Source organism: Sceloporus undulatus, chromosome 6 (genome assembly GCF_019175285.1).
Source record: "Sceloporus undulatus isolate JIND9_A2432 ecotype Alabama chromosome 6, SceUnd_v1.1, whole genome shotgun sequence".
NCBI lineage: Eukaryota > Metazoa > Chordata > Lepidosauria > Squamata > Phrynosomatidae > Sceloporus > Sceloporus undulatus.
In genome coordinates, this window is record NC_056527.1 from 46,344,365 (window position 1) to 46,370,279 (window position 25,915).

At 38.2% G+C, this 25,915-nt stretch overlaps 1 protein-coding gene across 3 annotated transcripts in view; it reads left to right on the top strand.

Moving 5' to 3' along the window:
• Nucleotides 1-25,915, top strand: part of KCNH8 (potassium voltage-gated channel subfamily H member 8) — a 214,237-nt gene that overhangs the window by 166,942 nt on the left and 21,380 nt on the right. For 2 of the 3 annotated variants that reach the window (XM_042477361.1, XM_042477362.1), the window contains 3 exons: nt 3,494-3,693; nt 6,381-6,630; nt 9,079-9,293. In XM_042477361.1, the coding sequence (XP_042333295.1) occupies nt 3,494-3,693; nt 6,381-6,630; nt 9,079-9,293 (665 nt within the window). Of the gene's footprint in view, nt 1-3,493; nt 3,694-6,380; nt 6,631-9,078; nt 9,294-25,860; nt 25,900-25,915 lie in introns of all 3 variants that reach the window. The other variant, XM_042477363.1, reaches the window with a different exon arrangement.

Below are 25,915 nucleotides of genomic sequence, written 5' to 3' on the forward strand. Positions count from 1 at the left end.
TCAGCCAAGCTGTGTCTTAATTTAAGGGTTTCCAAGACACTGTGGATAAGGGCACTGGGCAATGATGTCTGAGGTGCTCTCGCAGTCACAGGACATATTGAGAGAAGAATTTGCAGCAGGAGCTGAGGGCTCTCACCAGCTACTTGGTTTTTGATGCACTCCATCGCCAGGATGCACTTGCAGACATCATTTCCCAGTACCCAAATCCACAGCGCCTTGTAAACCCTTCAGTTGGGACAGTGCTCTGCTGTAGGGTTTTGCAGAGTGGCATTGTCAGACATAGCTATGACAATGGAACTCCACCATCGTAGTCTGAAAATGCAGGATTTCGTCCCACTCCCACAGAGTTAAGAAACCATACAGTCTAATTATTAACTTTACCATCAGGTGATTTAATAAATGCAAATGACTATAGGAATCTTTATTTTGATGCATAATTAGACTATAATAATAATTCAGGTCACTTCCAAGGTTGAAATATAGCCCACAGGTGTAGGCCACGCACTGTTAGTTAAACCAACGGGTGAGCTAAACTAACATGTACTAATAGCAGCTCTGTGTCTGTTGGGGGGTTCTTTGCATACAGATTGCCCTCCTTTCTTTCAAAATGGATACAGGTCAACCCTGGGACTCTTGTTGGAATCTATATGGAAATTAGTTAACTAAAGAAAGTGGGGGGGGGAGGAGATAAGGAACAAGAACAGGGAAGAAAAAGAAGAGTCATTGATGAGCTGGATGATAAATTCAGTGTTCAAACATTCATGCATCTGTTTCCTTTGCTCTCTGGATCAAAACAGAATTGAGATCATCTTCATCCATGGAAGATGTAGACATTTAACTTAAATCAGACAATTTAAAATAAATTTAATAGTTAAAATGTTCCCCTTGCAATGCAAATATAATTGAATTTGATTTTTAAATGTGTATTAATGAGAAACTGAACAAATTAATCCTTTTTCTACTAAGTGTCCTATTTCTGAGGTGAGAATAGTCCTAAATAATTTCCAGCATCTGTAAACTGGGTGAGATGTGGATTCAGCACAGCTCCAGCTGGTTTAGTGTCAGCTTATAGCAGGCCTGTGACCATCTTGGCCAATTAGGAGTGCACTCCAAATCAATAGCCCTGTTCTGTTACAGCTATAATTATAATGAGCTCTAAAAAGAGCAAATTCTTAATAATGAGATGAATACAGTGTGTGTGCTTTACATTCATTATAGTTAATTAAACAAAATGTATAACAATATTATTATAGAGCTCTTGAGCAGGCTGGCACTGCAAACTAAGAAGGAATTTTGGAAAGAGTCAATAAAAAGTCTGATACTCACAAATGCAGTCCTCCCACTGAATATCAATGGCAAAATTACAACTAACATCACAGTCGTATATCCTGAACTGCAACTGTGGATATTTAAAATGCAAACATAAATTATAAATAGATCTAGCACTTTTATATATATACCAAAAGAATACCATCTAGAACATTAAAGTATTTTTAAATAACTAGTATTCTAGAAATATAAAACATATGCTGTTTTTCCCAGTATTAGTTGCCTGTGCAGATTGCAGTTGTCAAGAACCTCTGGGTCAGTAATATAATATAGAAGAAGGAGACAACAGGCAATTGAATAACAGCAGCATATATCAAAGAGAGAGAGAGAAGAGAAAGATGGTTTCGAAAAATGTTGTGGGAGGTTTATAGAAATATTAGAACTTTTGAGAGTATTCAGAAAACCTAACAGGTAAGGAAAACTGTATGCAGCCGGCCCGTCTTATACACAGATTTTTTATATACGGATTCAAGCATACATGGTTTGAAAATGTTCAAAAAAAGTATACATTTCAAATATCAAACCTTAATTTTCCATTTTTTTATAAGGGACACCATTTTTCTATGTCATTATATTTAATGGGACTTGAGCATCCACGGATTTTGTTATACACATGGGATCTTGGAACCAAACCCCAGTGTATAACAAGGGTCCACTGTATCAGATTTCTGAAGCAAAAAATATAGACGTAAATATCATATAGAACAACAAAGGTTTGTGCATAAAACAATTGAGATGAAAGAATTGGGATCGGAGAATGTTTAAAAGCATATAAATACAAGTGTCTCTTACACTCCACAGAAATTTCAAGAAGGGTGTCACATTTTATTCAGGCAGTGCTGTTGAATGAGCCCTGGATTGCAGTTTTATATACACATACATAGAATTTATTCCCCTTTGTATTTCTTTTGGATTAAATATGTATAGGATTGTGCTACTGGTATATACTTTTAATAACATTTTATTCATGGAAAACAGAATCTGAAATCCATTCATTAGGTCTTAAAAGACTAAGGGCAGTTTCAGAAATGATGCTGAAAACATGTGCTAACCTACCATTGTCCCAAAAATCATACAAAATGTATGATTTATGGGAGATAGAATTAACATTTGATAAATCCTAGTCAATCAGAAAGGAGGAAACAGTCAAGAAATCACAAAAGACTAGGAGTTGGAAGGGCAGCTATAATGAAACTAGAAAAGATCAAAAGTATCAGTAGCACGATAAAATGAAACTCTGGCTATGGGTACAAGTTACAGAGCAGCAGAACAAGCATATTTTGAGTTTTGTAGCCATTATGTGAATTTCACTCTCTTGTGAAGCCTTTTTTCAAAATGTATTCCACATACCATTGCTTCCTACTATTTTATTGGCATTTCTGAATATCCTCACATCTCCTTTCATGTCTTTTAAAATGAACCTTCACACACATTTATGAGAGATTTTCCAATCTGATTTATCATCAAACTATACTGAGTCACTGCTGTAAATCCAATTGTGTAATCTCAGCTACTTATAGGCCTAGTAAATCATGGGTAAAAAATATATGGCCTTCCAAATATTGTTAGATTGTAATATTATTAGACTGCAGCTCTAGCCAGCATAAGTTGTTGGTGGGCAAAAATAGGAGTTACAGACCAAAACACTTGGAAGGCCACAAGATTCTAACCCCTCCATTAAATGGATGGGATTTGTTGATCCAACACTTATTTAAATTTCATTGATTCCCATAAGTTCCCATAAACTGATTCACATTCAGAAATAATGCAGTTTGACACCACTTTAATTGCCATGGCTCGGTGCTATGGAATTCTGGGATTTGTAGTTGTGCTATATTTAGCCTTCCTTTTTAGAGTGTTCTAGTGCTACAATAAACTACAAATCCCAGGAATCCATAGGACGGAGCCTTCATAATCAAAATAATGTCAAACTGCATTAATTCTGTAGTGCAGATGTAGCCTGCGGTCACTGTAGATGAGACTAACTATTGGATATAGTCTATTGATTCTATCAGACTAAGTTTATCCATTGTGTACCATTAGCTGCTCACTTTATATTACATGGCATAATTAACAAACAATTTATTTTTCACTAAATCACCAGCATCCCTTTTGGGGACAGTAATATCTTTTATTGTATCAGCATACTTTCTTGTTTTTACAGCCTTGATGCATGCCTTGGTGTTTGGTAATGTGACTGCTATTATTCAACGGATGTACTCCAGATGGTCCCTTTATCACACAAGAACCAAGGATCTGAAGGACTTTATAAGGGTTCATCACCTCCCACAGCAGCTGAAGCAAAGAATGCTTGAATATTTCCAAACCACATGGTCAGTCAATAATGGAATAGATTCCAATGAGGTAATCATTTACAATAATTCCTTTCTTTGCTTGACTTGTTTTCTAGTCATTTATATCTAGCCTCCTTGTTGGAATTGTATTTCTAGAATAACTTTAATGGTACTGTATATATAATTTTTTTAGGGCTGAATAGATATAGAGAGAGCAAACACTTTGAAATCAATTGGAGAAGACCCATTTTCCCCCAGTGGGGGATTAAGTCTACTTTGAGACCTTTCCTCTCTCTAGCAGTGAATTTTAATGGGATTTTTCACAATAAAAATAAGTACAATAAAACAATGTTTAAAAGGATAAAATTATATCTACCTTAATTATATTTCTGTATATAGCTATATAACTACATGCTTAGTCTCCTTTATCCAAAATGCTTGGGACCAGAAGTGTTTTGGATTGTGGATTTATTTATTTATTTATCTATGGCATATTTGAATATATATAATGAGATATCTTGGAGATGGGACCTAAGTCTGAACATGAAATTCATTTAAATAATAATAAATAAAACTTTAATTTATATCCCGCTTTTTGTTTCCACAATCAAAGCGGCATACAACCTTTAAAAAATACAATATATACAATTTCTCCCCCCTCAAAAAAAGGATTAAACAATTCCATCCATTAAAATTACAGATAAAAATCTAAAAACAATACTACAATAATAAAATAATGGTGGGCAGAGTCTTAATTTGTATATGTCTGTGGGGGGAGCATTATATGGCCAGGATCCATTATGTTTTGTGTTTACCTTATAAACATAATCTGAAGGTAATTTTATACATAATAGTTTTAATAATGTTTGTGCATGAAACAGATTTTGTGTCCATTGAGCAAGCAGAAAGCAAAGGTATCATTATCTCAGCCACCTATATGGAAAAGTTTGGATTTTCGAGTATTTCATATTTCAGAATTCTGGATAAGGGATACTCAGCCTGTATATTTATCAATAGGATACAAGCATATATACATACTTGTGTCCTAACACTAGGAGAATATATATTAGTGTAAGTGAGATATTTTGAACAAGCTTTTGAACAAGAGTTTAGCACAGCAGACAGATCACTGGATTTTTATCTAGGCATAAATACATTTATATTCAAATTCTATTTCCTGCCTTTCCAAAAAATATTGATGATGATTTACAGTACAGTAGCCATAATACAACTGAGAAGATTTAAAATGTAATAACATTTCCCATGCCCACTATGACATTAACATGACATTTACAGTACAGTACAGCTTGAGACAGGTGGGGAGAAGAAGGTGGGAAAGGAGGAAGGAGGGAGAGAGGACTTGTCATCTGTGAATGATAAAAAAAAACATGAATGGAAAGTCCGTGGATACCAAGTGATGAGTTTATATCTTGTGGTATTGAGTTTGAGTTCCACTGTATTCTGTGTGAAGAAATACTTCCATTTATCTGTTCTGTATCTCCCACCATTTAGCTTCAGCAGATAACCATTGACTCTTGTATTAGGAGCGAGACTTTCCTCTTCACACCACACATCATTTTAGCACCTCTGTAATTTCTCACATTATTTCCATTTCTTTTCTAAGTTAAAATTTGTAACTTTTCCTTACAGGTGAATTGATGCAGACTCATGATTATTATGCTTAGAAACAAAAAGAGGGGCTGCCACAACACATCAGAACATTGTTACAGATACCTCTAAATTGGACAGTGTTTTTAATAGTCCTCCATGCTTCAATTCTATTTCCATGTTGAAATTACAAGGAGTCTGTCATAAATTAACAGAAAGAGCTCAAATTAATAGAAAGGAGCTAGGAAAGAAGAAATGGCTCTCTGAAGCACTGCTAGTAAGGGCATGTCTACACAGGTCAAATGAACTGTTTTTCCCCACCCTCTCCACAACCTGTCTTTACAACACAGGGTAAAAACCCCAGTTCATTTACAGACTGTCTTCATGACATGAAGCCAGTTCCACATTGAATCCCAGTCATCCCTGCCTTAAACTGCATTGCGGCCACAAGACCCCAAGCGGAGGGTTCTGCTTCCAGTCCCCAAGCTCAGTGCCTTTAAAACTCTTGTTATGCACCAGAGGGGCAATGCGCAGAAGAAAGCAGCACCAGCTGGAAATGAAATTCACACCCCGCCCCTTTCTTGTCTTGTGCAATTCCAGAGCATAGAGACAGGATGGAGGCATGGATTATCGCACATTAAATCCCCACCGAATTGCCAGCTGCCATCAGCCTGGGTCCCAGCCAAGTCCAAGCTGTGCTCCGCCAGCACTTTTTAGAAGTTGGAAAGCTTTCCGACTCCTAAAAAGTGCTGATGGAGTGTGGCTTGGACCAGGGCTGATGGTGGCTGGTAATTCAGCAGGGATTTAGTTTGCGATAATTCCTGCCTCCATCCCATATCCTGGCTGCAGCCCAGAAGGTTGGAGCCAATTTAAAATGCCAAGCGATAAGCTCCTAAGACTCCTGAGATGAAAATAGGCAGGGAAAAATAAGGTCAGCTGAGCTACTGCTCCCACGATTCCGGAAATTAATTTAAAAAGAGGGGAGCATAAAAACTGGGCTGGAATGTCTCATAAGGTAGGAAGTGGTAGGTACGCTTCAACGAGTCATACAATAAACAAATACTGTATTATGAAAATTCTGAATATTCATATCCGTTTGGCAGAAGAATAGACTGTTGATATCAATTATTGTTTTCTCTTTCTGGACAGCTTTTAAAGGACTTTCCAGATGAGCTGCGCTCAGACATTACCATGCACTTGAACAAGGAGATTCTGCAGCTGTCCCTTTTTGCGTGTGCCAGCCGCGGTTGCCTCAGGTCTCTTTCTCTGCATATCAAAACCTCCTTTTGTGCTCCTGGGGAGTACCTTCTCCGGCAGGGAGATGCCTTGCAGGCTATCTATTTTGTGTGCTCAGGTTCCATGGAAGTTCTAAAAGACAGCATGGTGCTGGCAATTCTAGGTAAGCTTTTATGCACTGCTGAAAAGAGAAATGGAGGAAGGAGTTGAGAGAGAGACCAGGAAGCAGTGGAGATAGAAAAAGATTGGTATGCCCAAGTCCTCTGGATAGGAATGAAAAGAATATTTGCTAACATTCATTTTCTAACTGAAAGGGGGGGGTGTGGAAAAACCATTGGGAAGAATAGGACAGCCATAAAATTTCTGTGAAGTTTTTGTCTGGTACTGAAAACATCCTGAAGTATTGTGGGTATTATTTTACATAAAATTTATCATGACTTTTCTGTGCAAACTATTTAATTTTTGCACAGAAGAACTATATGTAATTCTGTGCAGAATAATCCTTCTGAACATTTTGGGATGTGCAAAAATGAGAAGAAAATAATCTTTTTCCCCCTCCACAGCAGGCAGTAAAGTACAGAAATTATTTGTCCTTGAATATGTAGATGAAATATTAGATTTTTAGCCCTTTATTAGGGCCATATTACTTGGAAAACTTCTTTATACTAGTTCTCCAAACTGTGCACGGCAGATGGAGCACATACAAGTGGACACAGTGGGCCTTAAAACCCCATCCATCTTACATTTGGACCTATCTTTATTATGCTTGCCCAACCCTGTCTGCCTTATAAGTATGCTACAAAGGTGCATCGTTGTTTGAGATAAGTAATGTTCTGGCTCTAGTTCATCTAGTCCCTTGTCTCACTTCAATTCTTCTAAGTTAAAGGACAATAAAACTGTCACTGAGGCATGGAAAGGAAGAAGCAAAGCCAAAGGGTGCTTCCCTAGCTGTAACAGAGCATCTTTTTCTCCTAGACATTTAACTTTTCCCTTGTGAGAAATAACTTGAATGGTACTGGTAGGCCCAATCATCCAGGGACTGCCTGCTTCCTTTCTCTCACATACTGGGTTGTAGGTTAGGAGAGGGAACAAGTGGTAGAAACAGTGGCTGATGGGATTGAAGGAGCTGTTTGATCCTTCTGCCATCCCTGTGCCCAGCTGATGCTGCAAACCCATCCTTCCAGTTTTCCATTTACTCCAGCCTCTGAGGGCTGAGAAACACAGCCAGTCATACCTCCATCATGGCAGGAGTTAACTGTTGCTGAACCTGTTCTTCCCTGCCTATTCCCTCCTGATTCTTTCCTTCTTTGTGTGTCATGTAAAGGACTGTCAAATTAACTGTTTTTAAGTCAGTCTGGGAACACTTATGGCTAAAGGGTATAAATGCCTAACTTAAATAAATATGTATGCCCTGTGAGCAAGATTAGATTTACCTCAGTCTGGGTCATGACCATTTGGACAAGAGTACTTGGCTTTATGGACACACATATTCAAATTCGTATATGCCCAAATCCGTGCACCCATATTTCTTGTCCACTGATTTCAAATCTGAGCAAGCATTCCTTTTTACATATACATTGTCATTGAAATGAATATGTAACACTGTATTTGTTCATACCTAAACACATACAAATGCCAGTCACAGTGCTGATGCTATAAAGAAAAATTATGTGAAAATCATTAAGGACAGTTTTATCTGACAAAGAGCTAGTAACCTTTAAGGCGAATAAACATGACCAGAATTACTTTGAGCATTAACATAATTTTATTTTTATTTTTTTAAAAAAAGAATCTACCATCAGGAAGGAAGTGCTTATGGCAGTAAATGTCATGATATGCCATACTGCTGTAAAGTGTCTGTGTGAACTTAAATGAGATTCAGAATACTGAAATGTCTCATTTCAGTATGTTCTGGATTCTGGGATTCACAGTAGCCCAAGAATGTGTGTTTTGGCTAATGAGTGGTTCACTGAACCATAATCATGAAAACCAAATAATAAGAATGAGAGATTCAATCACAAGGCAAAATAATTATGCTTTAATTATTAATTTCTATGGTGCCTAATTAAACTGTGCTGGATCATACCGGAATGAAGCAATTCCAATGTGTTTTTCATGAGCAAACTAAAAACAAGAAGAAAGTCTGATGGATAACAAAGCTACAGATGAACAAGTTTATTATAAAGTTCATGTGATCAAAAATTTGTTAGTCTTTAAGATGCTACATGACTCTTATTCTTTTTTGCAACAACAATCTAGCATTGCTACCTCTTTAAACCTTAACTAAACTGAAACTCAACATCATGTAATGGTCTGAAACTGACACAGAACACATTAGGATAGCAGCCTTGGGCTGTTTAGCATGTTGACATCCAAAGCCTATATTTGTATCAGGAGAAATTGCCATAGATCCAGGTTTTCCCTACTTTAGAGTGTGGTTTGGTAACATTCACCTGTATTCTCCAACTACTAGTCTTCAATTACTATCAGAAGCTTCTCCCATAAAAAATGCATCTTTGATGTGTTTAGGTTGTTCTCTGTTTCAATAAAAAGTAGTATTTTTAAAAATGAAGAATGACACTTTCATTCCCTCCCCCTTATTTTCCATTAGGCAAAGGAGATTTAATTGGAGCAAACCTTTCAATTAAAGACCAAGTGATTAAAACGAATGCTGATGTGAAAGCTCTAACCTACTGTGACCTCCAATGTATTATTCTCAAAGGACTCTTTGAAGTGTTAGACCTTTACCCAGAATATGCTCACAAGTTTGTGGAAGAAATTCAGCATGATCTCACATACAATCTTCGAGAAGGCCATGAAAGTGATGTGAGTAGCTTTAAAATTCCTGAGACTACATTAAGCTTTAAAAATAAAGGTTGTCTTTTACCAATTTTCCTATATATATATATAAGAGTAAAGATATTTGTACTCTGTTCATTTCAGAATAAATTCTGTTTGTGCATGACATGATAATTCAGTCAAATTATGAATTATTGATTATAAATTATAAATGAACTATGACACTATGATTTTATATGAATAATTCTTTTTGTTGTGGGTTTTGTCTTCATGTTGGTGTGGGTTTTTTCCTCATAATTTTACTGCCCTTTCCAGTCTCATTAAACATTGATCCAAAGTAATATTAAAATATATGATATACATCCTACCTAATGTGTTGAGCAAAACATATTCACCTCAACAGGAGCATGATTGGCAGCTATTAATGGGCTTTGCCTGACAAAATGTGTAACACAGGCACTAGTAGACTACAGACCAGTTACAGACCAGTCACGATAAAGGTTCTGATAAGGTTCCACCATGGATGCTACTATCCTGCTTCATTTACACTTTTCTACCCTTGTGATTTTATATGAATAAATCTATGTGATGAATAAATCTATGTGATGAAACTCCTAGAGGGGTGTGATCTTACTGTGGCCATCTCCCTGGAATTATAAGAATATATTCACTTCTTTTCTATGGCTGCATTCCTAACTACTTGGTTATTTTAGAATAGCAAGAGTATATGGGAAGGGTCTGATTACACATTTTTCCCCAATGTCATTGTTATGCCATCCCATTGAAACAGTGATACAATGGAAGTAACTAGATCATAAAATCTCACTTGAGAAGTGAATAGAGGATTGAAATAGTTCCTCCCTTGTAATTTAAGAGATTGCTTTTAGTACTTTTAAGTCAGTGTTCCAGTTTATATACTAGTTGTTAAGGGTATGGGTAAATCATTTACCTTGCAAGTGTATTGATCACTTATCTTACTTTGTGTGTTTCTGTGTGTGTTCTGATATGAAAAACCAAATTTGTCTTGGGCCTGGCTATCTGTACTGAGCTTTTATTAGATTTTCGCTGTCAGCTTCCTGTTATCTAGATTGCTCTCAGACATTTGTAGAGAGGGCATATTTGGATAAACTAATTGACTAATGTAAATCAGCATCTGTAGACAATTCAAAATTAACAGGAACCCAGTGAAGTCACCAGTTAAATTTGAAGTATGTTTTCATGGTACATATTTCCTGCAAACACATGCTTGTGTTTTTTGATAGCTTGGCCACATGTGTACCCATGGAGACAAAGCTATGTCAAAGAACTGCATGGAATGAGATCTGCAGAGATTGTTCCATCCATATGAACTAACTTCTTAGAAATCATGGTGGAAGTTTAGATAGGGGATCAATTGATTCCAAATTGATCATTCTTTCTCATTTCCCAAACAGCTTTGTAATCTTCCATTACATACTCTTGATATACTCCAGATAGTTCTCAGCCTCTGGGAAGTCAATGGCAAACCTCCTCTTAACAATTCTTGCCAGGAAAACCCCAGGATAGGTTCACCTTACAATCACCATAATTTGGAAATGCCTTGAAGGCATACAACAACAACAAAGACTGAATACACAAGACAGAAGAAATGAGCCAGTGTAGAATCTGAGACTTTAGTCTGGTTCAAGGGAGATTATCATACAGACGTTAGCCATTGCTAAAATGTGGCTAAATTGTCCTAAAACCATGATGATACGATCACCAGTCACACTTGTTTCCCATCCCATTCCTCTCCCATCATCACAGCATTCATGCAGCAGCCATTTCTCCAATAACAGAAGTTCCTGTTATTGGAGAAATGTCTGCTGCGCAGATGCTTTGAGGACAGAAGAGAAACAGGATGCCTTCCTGATAATCTAATCATGGGAAACAAATGTGACTGGCAATTTAGCCACATTTTAGCGATGGTAAGCCTCCGTGTGATAATCTCCTAAAACAATATCACCACAACTCATATTATTTCTCAGCATTCACTAAAGTTACCCCACACAACACAGCACACACACATACACACATTAGAAACTAATTTAACTATCTTGGAAGATACCTAAAACGACTGCATACTTAGAAGCAAAGTTCAAATTAACACCATGAGGCCAGTGTTTGAGATCATGCATATCAACACAGTGGCAGAGGAAAACTGAGAGGATGTGGGATGATGCACAGAGAAATCTGGTCTTCTTCCTGATAATACATCAATTAGATTTTTGATTGTATAAGAATTCAAAAGGCTAGTTTTACTACATGCTTAAGAAAGGTCAGTCAATGTATTATTTGCACTATTTTTCCAGTTATTATTGGGACACAATAAATGTTTTATGCTTCCTGGGATTTAGATTAGTGTATTCAGAGATACCCTAATGAATGTTGATGGTCATCTAGTGTTTGTTAATATAGTGTGTCCTTTCTTTACATGAGAGATCCATTCCGAACACACACACACCCCGCGTAAAAGAAAAACGTGTGGCCTCAAGCCCCTATGGAAATAATGGGGCTTGTGCCTGTTGTGCGGTGCCACACACACCACGGTCGCACATCCCATTACTTCTTCTAGGGTGTGCTAGGCTTTTTTCCGGTGCACTGTTCTCTCTAGTATATATCCAATAAATAAGGGGAAATATACTTTTTTTTAGCAACTTAACTGAAATTTCACTTGCAAATGTTAATATTCACTGGATTTTAGTTATCCATTAGCAATCTTCAGGGCTATATGGCAGACATATATTTTCAAACAAAACATGAGTGAAGAGAGGGGCTGTTTGCTTGTAACTATATAACCATACAACTATAACCATGAAGTCTTCTAGTGCAATTACATGGAACTTGGCACATACTGTTGTATACATAAAGGTTATATCTCTGCAACAATTTACACTATATCAGTGGATTGAAGAGGCTATTCAGCATGGTCATGCTCATGTATTTATTGAACATGTGGACACCAAGTATGAAAAGGTAATATATTTCATTGAATGTCCTAATTTAGAAGGCGGGATAGTCTAGTTCTAACCTTCTAGAATGAAAAAAACATCTGAAATGTATCATGGGTGGAAAATACAGACAGTAAACCTGTACCAGCCTTTTCGAGCAGAGTTTCAAAAATGGCAAGATGAGCTGACTGCTTCAAGGAAGCCTCATGATGCAGATGGAAACAACAATGCCCAAGTGGTTGTCAGTATTATCAGAAACCAATGATGTGTGTACCCAGAGTGTAGCATTGTTATTTTGCTGCTTTCTATGAAGGTTATTAGTATAGCTCAAGGCTGCAAATAGAAAAGTTCTCCTTTTAGAAAATGGATACAGGAGCATGCACATCTACTATCTTTTTTCAGTATTCAAGTATGCTAGTACTGTAGGCTTATACAACACTTTATTTTGTTTTGTTTGCACTTTCCTCTGCAAGGGGGCTTTAGATAGTGTTTCTCTATCAACTGCAAGTCATTCAGAATGCAGCTACATGATTGCTTAGGAAATCCTATTTCCACTCAGCCTTCATTCTTTACATGGTTTACTGGCAGAATGGCAAATTGAATTAACAATAACATTGCTGGCTTATAACTGGTCTATATCCTAGATGTATTCAACATCTGCACCTGGGATTTTATTATGATTGCACCAGTGGTAAAGTAGTAGTTGGAACTCTGAGAACTAATTGGAAAGAGTTGGGGAAATGACACAGCATATCTGCAATGAATTATTACAAAAAAGAAATATATTTGAGCCTATGCCAAGATTTCAAGCAAGTTTCCCAGGAGCTCATTGGAATTTTCCTGTGTGAAACTTGCAAGGTCTACTCGCAGTCTTAGGTGCCCTGATAGGTTCTCTCTTTTTTTGCCATGGAACATGATATCATAACCAGGAACTAATTTGTTAGATGGCACAGAGTGAGATTACTACTGTGCCCCCAGAAACAGAATGATAACACCTTTTCCTTGTTGCTACAGGGAGATTTAATTCATCTCCTACCACCAAGCATCACTGCAACCTGAATGACTCACAGGTCTGCTGTATCATTCCACAAACTTTAATGAAGTCCCAAAGGAAGATGAAAATCTCAGAGGAAAGGATGACTCCTCTGCCTTCAGTTCATTTAGGTACTATCAATATGTGTCAGATTGTTCAGAAAAAGATGGCTTAGTTGAACAAGTAGAGATCTATGTTTGCAGACAGTTTACTCAGCTAGCTTGAATACTTTCTTTACAAAGAATTAAACATTATAGTTGTATTTATTACACCACTCTCAGTACTGACAAAACATTTGAAATGCATATAATCAGTATTTATGTACAGGGAGCATTATAGGAGCTTATCACACACATTTTTGTGTCTCTGTTCTGGGCACAGGCAGTGAATCGTTGATATCATTCTGATACAGCTCAAATTTCTCTTTATTATATCTAAGGAGCTTATCGCACACACTTTTGTCTCCATTCTGGGCACAGGCAGAGAACGTGCATGGCCAAGTGAAAATGTAGTTTATCATGTGCTAAACTGTCCTCAAGGCATCCCCATGCCATCGATAACATTCACGTGCCTCAGCTGGGCTAAGGCATGTGAATTTTGCTCAGCCAGAAAGCTTTCTTGCTCAGCCAGAATCTTTCCGGCTGAGCAAAATCCACCCGCTTCACTTGGTTCGGGGACAGGTTAGGGTCAGTGATGGCATGGAGACATCTTGTGGATTGTTTAGAATGCGATAAAGTCAATTTTCACTCGGCCACGCGTGTTCCGTGCCTGTACCCAGAACGGAGACAAAAGTGTGTGTGATAAGCTCCTTAAATATAATAAAGAGAAATTTGAGCTGTATTAGAATGATATCAACAATGCAAAATGATACAATGTGTGAGCCCATTGGTTCCAAGTAGTTTTTGCTCACCAGCAACTGTTTACCAAATAGCATTTGTAGCTGAAATCCAAAGTGTCATTTCTGCATGAATCTGTAGTCTATGGCTAGTAGATTTTCTGTGACTGCATGGAGTTCTTTCTTCCATGTCGGCACTAGTTTAATGTATTTTCAGTTACTTCTTCCAAGAGGGCAAAAGAAAAAGTAATATAGGACTTGTTAGAGGATGGTCTCTGCAGGAATTCTAGCTCCTCCCTCCTGAAATATTCAGCTGACCTGCTCTAGGACTTCTGTCCAATGAGTGTAAATGCACTGGGACAACTGACCAGCACTAGGAAGTTATTTTTTATAGCTACACTATTTGAATAAGATTTTATTAATATTTTTGTAACAATTGCATACCTTTAAATGTGCTGGTTCCATGCTTCTGGATCTAATCTATGCACTGTGAATTTATTGTGCGACGATTCCTTCCGCTTCCTTCCTTCAGCCTGGATGTGCCTTTGGGCAACTTTAACATGGAAGCTTTTGCTACAGGGCTGCTGCTAAGGTGGGAAAGAACAGAGAGCCTGGCTCTCAGCTTATCTGTGATTCTAGGATCAGCATACCCTAGCAGGGGTACTCGATGAGGCAGAAGCTGAACCACCCTTGCTGTCATAATAAAGGTTTCCTTTCCTTTTCCCTCTATCGTATGTTAAACATCAGGCATTTCCTGTTTAACTCTCGTTTAACTCTTGTTTAAATCCTGTTTGCCCCCTAGTGTGATAAAGCAGATTGTAATGTTTTTCCTTCCTCTTCTAGTCCCACTTGGCCAGGAAACAGGCTGAGGTCTCAAAAAAAAAACTTTTCACACTCTTTCCCCCATCCTTCTGTATGGTTCTTGAGGATTTGCAGTCAATGTGGGCCTTTTCTCTCAAACTCTGGAGAAAACAAAACTGCTTGTTAGCTAACATTTGACTGGAAACTCTGGAAAGGTTTTGCAGACACGGTTGTGTCACTTGAAATACTCTACATGATCATTCACATGATTGTCATCATCTTCTGGGTTACTTCAGTCTCACCATAGTGAGTGTGGTGTTATCTGAGTCATCACAGACCAGGAAACTGCACTGTGGCTGCAGAGTGAGTGTGGATTTTCAGACCTGACTTGTGTGTTTTTCCTCACTAACTGTACTTTCCCACATTCCCACACTGATGTTGGGTGGCCACACGTGACCTGGTTTTCATCTATGAAATGTTGTATACTTGAAATGGGTTGTGATCTCCCCCCCCCCTTAATTCTTGTGAATGCAAGTCACCTCCTCAAATTTTTATTTGTAGTTAGGTTTATCGTAACTGGGTTGACCAGTTGACCGGGTCACACAAAAGAGAGACCTAACCAGATACTTGCTGTCCCACTTTAAATGCATGCTTGATCTGCAGCAATCACCAGAGGAAACTTTTTGAAGCATGAAGCTAAACTTTACCACTTCATAACAGGTGCATGTCAAACTGTTACTATAAAGGCAGCCACAGAGATGAGTTCAAAAGCTGGCAACTTTGAAGTCTGAAACAGTGACAGCATGCAACTATTAAGTTTAGCCTTTGAACTCCTTTGAACTTGCTCCCTCCTTGTTCAACTCACTTCCTAGGATTATGACATGAGGCATCAGCTTATAAAGGTTAACTGGAAGGTTACATTTTGGGGAGGAAAATCCATAGTCTAGTAAAGCAGCTTATCTGTGTTTTTAAAATGTCGTACAAGGAGGCTATAAAGCCCGAGCCAAACAGATTTATAACCAGAAAACTGTCTTAGGTTCAAAAGTCATTTGTTTTGCAATCTATGTACAGTTCTATTCTTATAGGCAGGGATGCTGTGGAATTCATTGCAGCCTTAAAAGAGCAAACTCTAAATGAGCAGTTGCTTGCAAATAGAATTGTAAGATTATTGAGGGATGAAAGGCAAGTAACTAGTAACCAGTCATTTACCTAGTTGCATATGGTAATTAATGCTCCAGAGGTCAAAAAGAATCCATATTCCACTGCTTTTCAGTTTTAAAGAGAAAAAACATCTGTTGGTGTACCTTTTTTAAGATCTGGATAAAATAAAGCCTTTCTGGGGCCAGGTGGGCCTGCCATTGGCCATTTTGGAGGATTGGCTGCCACGGTCTCCTGGGCACAGCTGATTGGCTCAGGGGGCCGGGTAGGTGGTGCCTCCTCCTTTTTCCAGTTCCTGATTGGTAGTTAGGCCTATATAAGACCATGTGGTGTCCTGCCTGGGCATTATTCTTGCTTAGTTCTCCCACCCTCCCTCCCTTGGTTCAGGGTGCTGTATCGTCACAACTTTATGGAGACAGTTGCATAGGTCCTGGATCTGGTGGGTGGTTTCCAGGGCTGCATAGCACTTTATCCTTTGGGACTCCAGAGCACTGAGGTCATGTGGTGTGGTCATTGTGGGGGCCACATCGATTCAACATCTCCTGGTGACTTGGGACTCAACTGTGAACATGCAGTCAACCGGTTGCATGTCTTGAGAGGGCGTTTTCATTGCTCCTATTTGATCCTGGAGCTTGGCCATGACCAAGTAATTCAGTTAATCACCAACCAGGGATTGATTGATGTAAGATCCAGACCTTATACTTTGGGGCCAACCCTACCCCTGTTCTGTTTGGTTGAATAAAGTTGTGGCCTTTCCTCCAACCCTGTGTTTTGGTTTTCATTGGTGACTTCCCTCCGCAGAAATTTAATTTCTGTTACTTTGGTGAATTTCAGGTCAAAAAGTTGAGAGCATCTGAAATAAATAAACTGCTTGGTTTTGCTATTGTTTCACATTCTATATCATGAGTCTCTCCCTTAAATGCCTAAAATGAATTTTTGTTGTTGTTGTGTACTTTCAAGTTGTTTTTGATTCAAGACAACTTATGGATTTTCTTGGCAAGATTTGTTCAGATGCAATACACCTCTGCTTGTCGCTGAGGCGAGAAAATGTTGTCTGAAGTCATCCAGTAAGTTTCTGTCACTGAGTGAGGATTCAAACCTTGGTCTTCAGAGTTGTAGCCCATCATTCATACCACCAAACCATTCTGGCTCTCAAAATGAATTTAGACAACATTTTAAAAAAATGTAGGACTCATGTTGTTATTGTGTGCCTTCAAGTCATTTCTAATTTATGGCAACTCAAAGGCAAATATACAACTGGGTTTTCGTGGCAGGATTTGTTCAGAGGTTTGCCATTTCCTTCTGGGGTTGAGAGAATGTGACTTGCTGAAGGTCTGCATTCTGGATGCTGTGAATTATAATCATGTTTCATGTTGCTGTAGTTACCAGTAAGACTCAAGCATGAGCTACGGTATATAACAAAACCAAGGAATTTTACTTAAACCAGAAGTCATGTCCTAACAATCTCTTGCCCTTTGGCTCAGATTGTCTACTGGTGTGTATTGTCAATTTCTGGTAACTGTTAACTTACCTTGTATCTTCCCTCTGTGTCATTTGCTTTCCCTTCCTGCCTGCTGTTTTAACATTCATACTTAGTTTCACATATATTGATATGTGTATAACTTTAACAAAAGTTCCATTTTCAACATTCAAGCAATGGTGCCCCCACCCCTGGTGTCACCAGTGTGTGTGTGTGGGGGGGGCTGCTGTGTGGGGAAATGGCAGCCAAAAGGTTGCACTTGGCCCTCTCATTGGGTGCAGCAGCAGAGGGCTCCTCATGAGTAGGCCTCCCCTGCCATGGCAAAATTGGGAGGGGCACACATGCGCCTCTCCTTCACTGTGGGAGGAGGGCACAACCAGGTGTCACCCCTTCTCTTTTCTGGATTGTTACCCTGTATGGACAGCACTCCTTGCACACACACACCTAGCCACATCACTGCATTCAAGCCAATGTACTACCCTTTTAATTTAAAATTCAGACTTAATATTTTCTTGGGTTTCTCCACCAATGTAGGACTGTCTGCTTTTCTTTGTCCCCTTCTTTGGAGGTCTTTAAACAGAGGCCAGATGGCCATCTGTTGGAGATATTTTGATTGAGAGTTCCTGCATGGCAGGGAGTTAGATTGGATGGCCCTTGTGGTCTCTTCCAACTCTATGGTTCTATGTTCAGTGAATCTATGAAGGACTAATAACACTTTATATCAAGCAGTGGTGAGCCAAACTGTGACCTATGGGATGCATACAACATGTAGGGACATTTTTGAGACCTCTAAAGACCCCTGCTTCTAAAAACTTTAAATCCCCACCACACCCCATACCATGGGACCATTTTTGCCAAGTCAGGGTAGAGCTGAACAGTTTTAGTGATTTCCACTTCACTTCCTGATTCAAGAAAGGCCTCTTGTGTGTCTTAAGCCACTTGTGGGGGCTCAGATCCTAGTGCTATTGCTGTCCATACTCTTAGAGCTAATTTTTAAAAAGGGTTTTAAAAGAAGGTAGGGCATGGGAAGGTGCAGCCCTTTGAGGTCCAGTGTGGGCACCTATGGCCCCCAGATTTCAAATAGGTTCTCAGCCATGATTTAAAGAGGAGAACCTTGAAGAGAAAAGAAATGGGGCAAGGAGGTGTGTGTTTAACTCCTACTTCTTAACTCCAGCTCAGATTTCATATCCAAAATGTTTTCTTCCCCAGGGTTTTACATATTGTTTACCTTTCCAGATATGCACCTGGAGCCCAGCAGGGAAATTTGGAGTGGAAAAAATGTCTTGCAAGGGAAGGTTTAAACTCCTTTCACTTTCTCTGCATTAAATTCCACATACACATGGCTGCTTTCCTTCCTTCCTTCCTTCCTTCCTTCCTTCCTTCCTTCCTTCCTTCCTTCCTGTTTGTGTCGAACCAAACAGCTTCTGTGAAATATATGCAAGATCTATGGCTGGATCATTTTTCAACTACACTATTGGCAGTGGACTTCTGGAGATGCTTTATATTGTAATATTATTGACTGACTGACATGTCAAATTACTGAGTATTGCAATACTTCTTTTTTATAGCATGTTTATTTTAAATCTATATGTATTGCTTTGCCTTTAATCTTAATTAAACTGTAGAAATGTCTGTCTTAAAGCAAAGTAGACAGGACATAAATCTATAGATGATGATGATGATGATGATGATGATGATGATGATGATGATGATTCAAAGCATTTGCTTAGCACTCCTGATTTGGCAGGAGATGTGACACTAGAAAGAAAATGTTTAATCCATTCTCAAATAAAACAAGATTTATAATTGTTAACTTTCCCAGAAGGAGTGAGATAGTTGAGAACAATTTAGAGCACACTCTTTTGTTCATAGGTAAGAAAATGCTGACCTTCCAGGAATTGTTAGATTCCCATTAGATACAACCAGCATAGTAAATGGTCAGTGCTTGGAGGGCTGTTGCTGCCCAACAGCATATGAAGATGCACAGGTTCCTCATCCCTGCGTTATAGCCATATATAAAAATATGTATTACAGTTCAAGACAACTAGCATGGTGTAGTTGTTTAAAGGTTGGATTCAGTCTCTGGGAGATCAGGGTTAAAATCCCTACTTATCCATAGAAAACCACTGGGTAACACTGGCCTTGTCATACACTTTCCTTTTCAAAGGTAGGCAATGGCCAACCTTGTCTAGATAAATCTTGCCAAGGAAATGGAAACTCACTGGGCGACCTTGGGAAACACACACACACACACACACACACACACACACACACACACAAACAGTCATTCTCAAAGGAAGGCAATGACAAACCTCTATATGTGAAGAAAACTGTAGGATAAGGCCACCATAAGTCACAGTCAATTTGAAGGCACATAACAGCAATTTAAATCCTCCTTTCCCCTTCTCTATTCAGTTCAGAAACTTTGAAAGGAATTCCATGAGCACAAATATGAAATTAATTTTTCACTGAAGCTCAGTATGGTAGAAGGTGATGAAGAAAGCATTTCACCATGACTCTAGGTGATGGCCTCTGCAAAGTGATGGATCAGTATGAATGCACTAAATGTTAAACGTGAAAGGGAGGTTGCATTGAACCCTTTGGTGATTCTCCCACATGATCACAACAGTCATTCTGTGGCACTTAACTTTTCTGCCACTTTTCTGCCACTTTAACAATAATATTAAAACTATCAACTCAGGAAAAAAAGACCTGTGCTTTTTTTGCTTGTTATTTCACATAGCTATTTCTACTTCATAACCTGCTCCATAACCCACCAGAGATGCATAAAAAGGCACCAAAAGAGAACACAAAATGCAACAGCGCAAGGGGGTGAAGTGGAGAGTTAAAATTCAGTCAATGTTGGACTAAGTAATTGTCTTGGGGATATTATATTCAATTATTGAATGTAAATACATTAATAATTATAAATGACCAACGAGGTCCTTCAGACTGCATTTGTCTCAGTGGGATGTAATTTAGGGATTTACATATTTCATTCAGGAAAAAAAGCTCCTGCTCAGAGAAAAATAGAAAGAGATGAACATGTATGAGTCACTAAGCTTTTAGGTGATACGGTAATCCCTTGTTATATGCTCATGTATTTTCCATTACCACACAGAAAAATCCCTAGGAACAAAGCATATGGCATTTGATCTACATTCATATTACCAACATTCACAAACAGAATTTTGTACTTCTTAATACTAAGCATATTAGCATTCCAATTTGAGTGCAAATCCTGTTTTAAGGCTGAGTTTGTACTTTTACCACCAACACCCCACCCCTTTTTTTTTTTTAGCAAATGAGATCTAGACATGTTTGGAAAAGAACAAAGAATTCATTTTATGTATATAAGACTGTTCTTTTTCCTTATATTTATATAGTAAAAAAAGTTTACTAAGTTTATAAAAGTTCTAAGCATGACAATTTTTCCATTTCTCGCTGTCTGCAATGCTAGAAATTTCAGGACCGAAGGAAAGTTTCTGGGGTGGGGAGTAAAATTCTTATTTGAGGGCACAGATCTCATAACTCTCCCCCATCAACTACAACCCTGCATCCCACCCATCCCCAAATACTGAAACAACAAAAATCACTTGAGGTCAAAGGGTCAAATCCCATTGTACCACTGCCAGAATGTACAGTTCTATCAGTGTCCTGATACTGGAATTATGAATGAATTTTTATTTATAGATGTTCCCTCAATTTTTGTAGGTGTTAGGTTTGGCATACTTGGTGTGCTGAAGGGGCAAAGTGAAAATTAGGGTTGGCTGGTAAATAGTCAAGGGAACAGAGACGATGAAATGTAATGGTCTGAGTGTTAGATTAGAACTCTGGTGGGGGATTCAGGTTGGAATCCCCATGCAGCCATAGAAACCCACAAGTGATGTTGGCAGTGGCAAACCACCTGTGAATAAAACTGGATAATGTAGTCATAACTTGATAATGTGGTCACAATATAACCACTACAGGTTGAGTCTCCCTTATCTGAAATGCTTTGGACTAGAAGTGTTTCAGTTTTTTATTTTTATTTTATTTTGGAATACTTGTATTTGCATATATGTATGTAAAATTAGAAGCGGAACTCAAGTCTAAACACAAAAACCATTTATGTTTTATATCAAATTTATACATATAGCCTGAAGGTAATGTTATACAAAATTTTAAATAATCTTGTGCATGAAACAAAATTTGTGTACATTGAACCATCAGAAAGCAAAGGTGTCACTATCTCAGCCACCCATGAAATTATTTTTGTTTTGGAACGTTTTGGATTTCAGAATTCTGAATAAGGGAGACTCAACCTATACTTAAGTTTATGCTATTTCAGAATGTGGTGCATCTTGGAGCCTTCTTGCTCTACTTCCCTTAGGTTTTTCGTGTAAGTCTGATGAAAACTGAGAGGACATTTAGAACAGGCTCATTTTGAGTTGTTTATACCACACCTTTCTCTGATAGTGCTGCTGCTTGTCATTTTCTGGGGTTTCCCTCTCCAGATGCTGCTACATTTTCCTGCTCACTTGTTAAAAACCTCAATAGTGTGGTTCAAAAAGCTGGCTCATTTTGTTTCATTTGTAGGCATCTACTGATGACATGGGCAGGAATGTTAGTTGTGGGTGCTTCTAATCCCTTTTGTCTTCATGACTTTTCCCTCTGTTGGCAGTTGTAATTTTACCCTGAATCATTCTCCTCCAAAGTATCCTGTTTTATTGTTTTAAAAAACAAAACACTCACCATACTTTTACTTCTAAGAGGACAAGCTTAGCCACCAAAATCTATTGCTAGTCAGTATAGTTTTCATTCCACTTCAACTGGCATCCACAGTGTTCTTGTAGAGTTCCATCCTACATGGCTGTACATTTGAAAAGAAAATTCTCCATATTAGCCTTGAAACACTGAAACAGAAAGGAGGGTACAGACAAGTTTTTTAAAAAAAACAACAACTAAGTACAGTAACTAACTAAACTGGATCACCTCCTCTGCCCCTTGTCCCCAGTGCCATTATTTCACCAAGAAAAAACTCAGGTTGAGAAGAGTGTAAATTTGGCTCTTTGGGGCAAAGTCATTAGTTCAGCACAGATATTCACCACTGGAATCAGTATGTAGAGATCTTGTAGCACCTTTGAGACTAACTAAAGAAAGAAGTTGGAAGCATGAGCTTTCATAGAGCACATTTAATAGCACATGCATCTGAGGAAGTAGACTTTAGTCTACAAAAGATCAGGCTGCCAACTTCTTCCTTTAGTTAGTCTCAAAGATGCTATAGGATCTCTCTGTATACTGATTCTACAGACTAACATGGCTATATCTTTGAATTTCATCAGTAGAGTGTAACACGTAGCATGTAAATGCTTGGGAGCAGAAGTGTTTTGGGGTTTGGATTTTTTTCCTAATTTTGGAATACCTATATTTCTATATATGTACATAAGGAGATATCTTGGAGATGGGACCCAAGTCTAAACATGAAATTCTTTTATGTTTTATATATACCTTATACACATACCCTGAAGGTAATTTTATACAACATTTTAAATAATTTGAAATAATGTTTGTGTACACTGAACCATGAGAAAGCAAAGGAGTCACAATGTCATCCACCCATGAAAAATGTTTTAGTTTTTGGAGTATTTTGGATTTCAGAATTCCAGATAAGGGAGACTCAACCTGTATGAATTTCACATTCAGGAGTTAATTTTCTATGCTGGTGAGTTGCTGCACATTTAAGTTAAATGACACACACTAGTGTATGTGAGAGAGGGGGGTTGTTAAGTTGTTGCTTTTATATTATAAAATCTGTATTTCATAACGTTTTTCTGGGAAAGTGATCAGTCTCTTAGGACTAGGAAAGAAAAAAGCTTTGTTTTAAAATTGTACTTGCTTTACTTTGGATTTCTTTTTCAACCAAACAAATATTTTCTTTCTGTCGAGCCTCTTCCTTAAATCAATTTTCTTTCTTGGAGGAAAGCATGGCAACTTACTGTAGCCATCATTCTTTAAAAAGCCATTACGAGATTAGAAATAAGGGCATCTCCTTGGCTTCTCTCATAATTAATTCTTCTGTTATTAAATGTACTCAGAGGCAGAAGCAAAAAGGTGTAATCGTGGTTATGTGAATTCTACACTCTTTACATTTCCTACTGTTTACTGAATCTGTTATGTCCTTGTTTTGTGTCTGTGTGACTACTGTCTGTTTGGAGACAAAGGAGAGTCTGCAGGGGGGGGAAGAAGAAACTTTGGAGAAAACACAAACAAATGTCACCTTCAATGAAAGTCAGATTAATTTAGGATACTATTTTGAAGATGTTCCTTTACATACTTTATCCTGATGCTTCACTTACATTAAATAAGCTTCATTTCTTCACTTCCAGGAAATTATTAATATTCATAAGTTATTAATATAAAGTATCAGAGGCTACAGTTAATTTACATTCTGAGACAGTTAGGTAGATGTTGTTTCAATAGAAACTGGCACTACTTATGTAGATACAAAGAAAAGCTTGCATCCTAGGTATGCATGCTTGCTTGAGGGTTGGATCCAATAAATTATGTGGAACTTCCTTCCCGGTAAACAAACATAGCTAGGATTGGAAGAGAATGGGAAATAAAATACTGTTTTTAAGACAATGTGCACTACCTTCAATCACAGCTGAAAACATTAAAATCATCATATGACCACCATAGATATAAACCTTCATGGTATGGCAGTTGAGTGTTGGACTAAGACCCTGGGAGACCAGAGTTGGGATTCCCACTCAGGTCAGACAGATGAGTGGCTTGGAGCAGCTAGAAGTGATCAGCCCCTGATCAGCCTGGGACCATGGCGTCCAGATGCCGTGGTCCGAAGCTGGCCAATGCCACAAGCTGGAACAAGCCACTAGCAAGGAGTGGTTTTTTTGCAGCTCTTTTTTGTGCCAGCTTTGGGCTGGCTTAGGTGGTCTCACAGCAGCTTCCAGCTGCATTGGAAGCATACGTCGTCTGCACACCATGCCCCCAAAGCAGCTGGAAGCCATTTTATGTGGCCCATCTGTTTTGGGCCCCTGCCATGGAAACCCAGTGGGTGGCCTTGGGCAAGTCACACTCTCAGCCTTAGAGTAAATTCCCTCTGAACAAATTCTGCCAAGAAAACCCCATGATAGGTTCACCTTAGGGGCTCCATAAGTCAAAAACAACTTAAAGGCACACACCAAACAACAACATTGCTGTTGGTATGGCATCATGGCTACTAAACTGCAACCCCATACACATCTACGCAAAAGAACCTCATGGACATTAATGGGAATTACTCCTATATTAAATATGTGTGTAATAGTGGCTTGAGAGATCCACTGGATGAAAGATGCAGGATGAAGAACTCCTGGGGAAAATAGAGATACCAGGCAAAATGGGGAATGCAAGCCCTCTCCTAAGAAAGAGCCTCCTGGGTATGAACTGATGCATTTGAAACTGTAAGAGGAAGTAGCAATTAATGGTGAGACCATCATAGTTCTGCTTAGAAAACCATTTATAACTTCAGATAGTTTTTCTTGGAAATCTCACTAAAAACTTTGTAGAGAATCAAACCATAACTAAGACATAACTAAGATGAATTGCATTCAATAAACCAAAATACTGAGACTATTTTTTAAAAATTATTTTCCCACTTCAGTAGAATTCAGAGACATAGAGTTAGTCTGGAATATCAGTATGCAAATGGATCTAGCACATTTGAGAAAGAACAGAAAAAGACATAACATGAGCTTTCATAGATTTAGCCTACTTCATCAGATGCATTCACTACTAAACAAATTTGTTCTTAACCAAGTGCAAACAAAACAAAGAACACATAAAAGTCAGTGAGTATATTTCTCATGTTACTGGGTGCAAATAATGTGCAGCTGTGACACATAAACCAAAATAATAAAACAGAGGGGTGAGTTTACACAACTTTGCATATTATGCCAAAGTCTTTTTTCCCCCTAAGCTAGGCATACTATCCATCATGAAACAGATTCTTTATACACATAGTATAAAGACTGACATTACATTATTAAAATTTTGTTGTACTTTAATGGCATGGTGTCCCTGCGCACATTCTTACTAAGATTAACACCTATGAAAAATTTGGACTTTGGTATCACAGGTGAATGCGCAAGTCCAATTTAGGACAGAATTTTTAGTTATACTCTTTCTACTGAAATATTTTGTCAGCCCATTTTGTGAAAGAGAATGAAAAATATTTGATGTGAGATTTCCCTTTTTATATGACCCCATGATCCACTGGAAGCCACTATTGTGCAGATTCTGGTATTTGCTACTTCCTCTATTTGTTGTTTTTTCAGGTAATCACAAGATTATCAAACAAGTCTGCAATTTGTCAGGTATGGTTGTCTGATT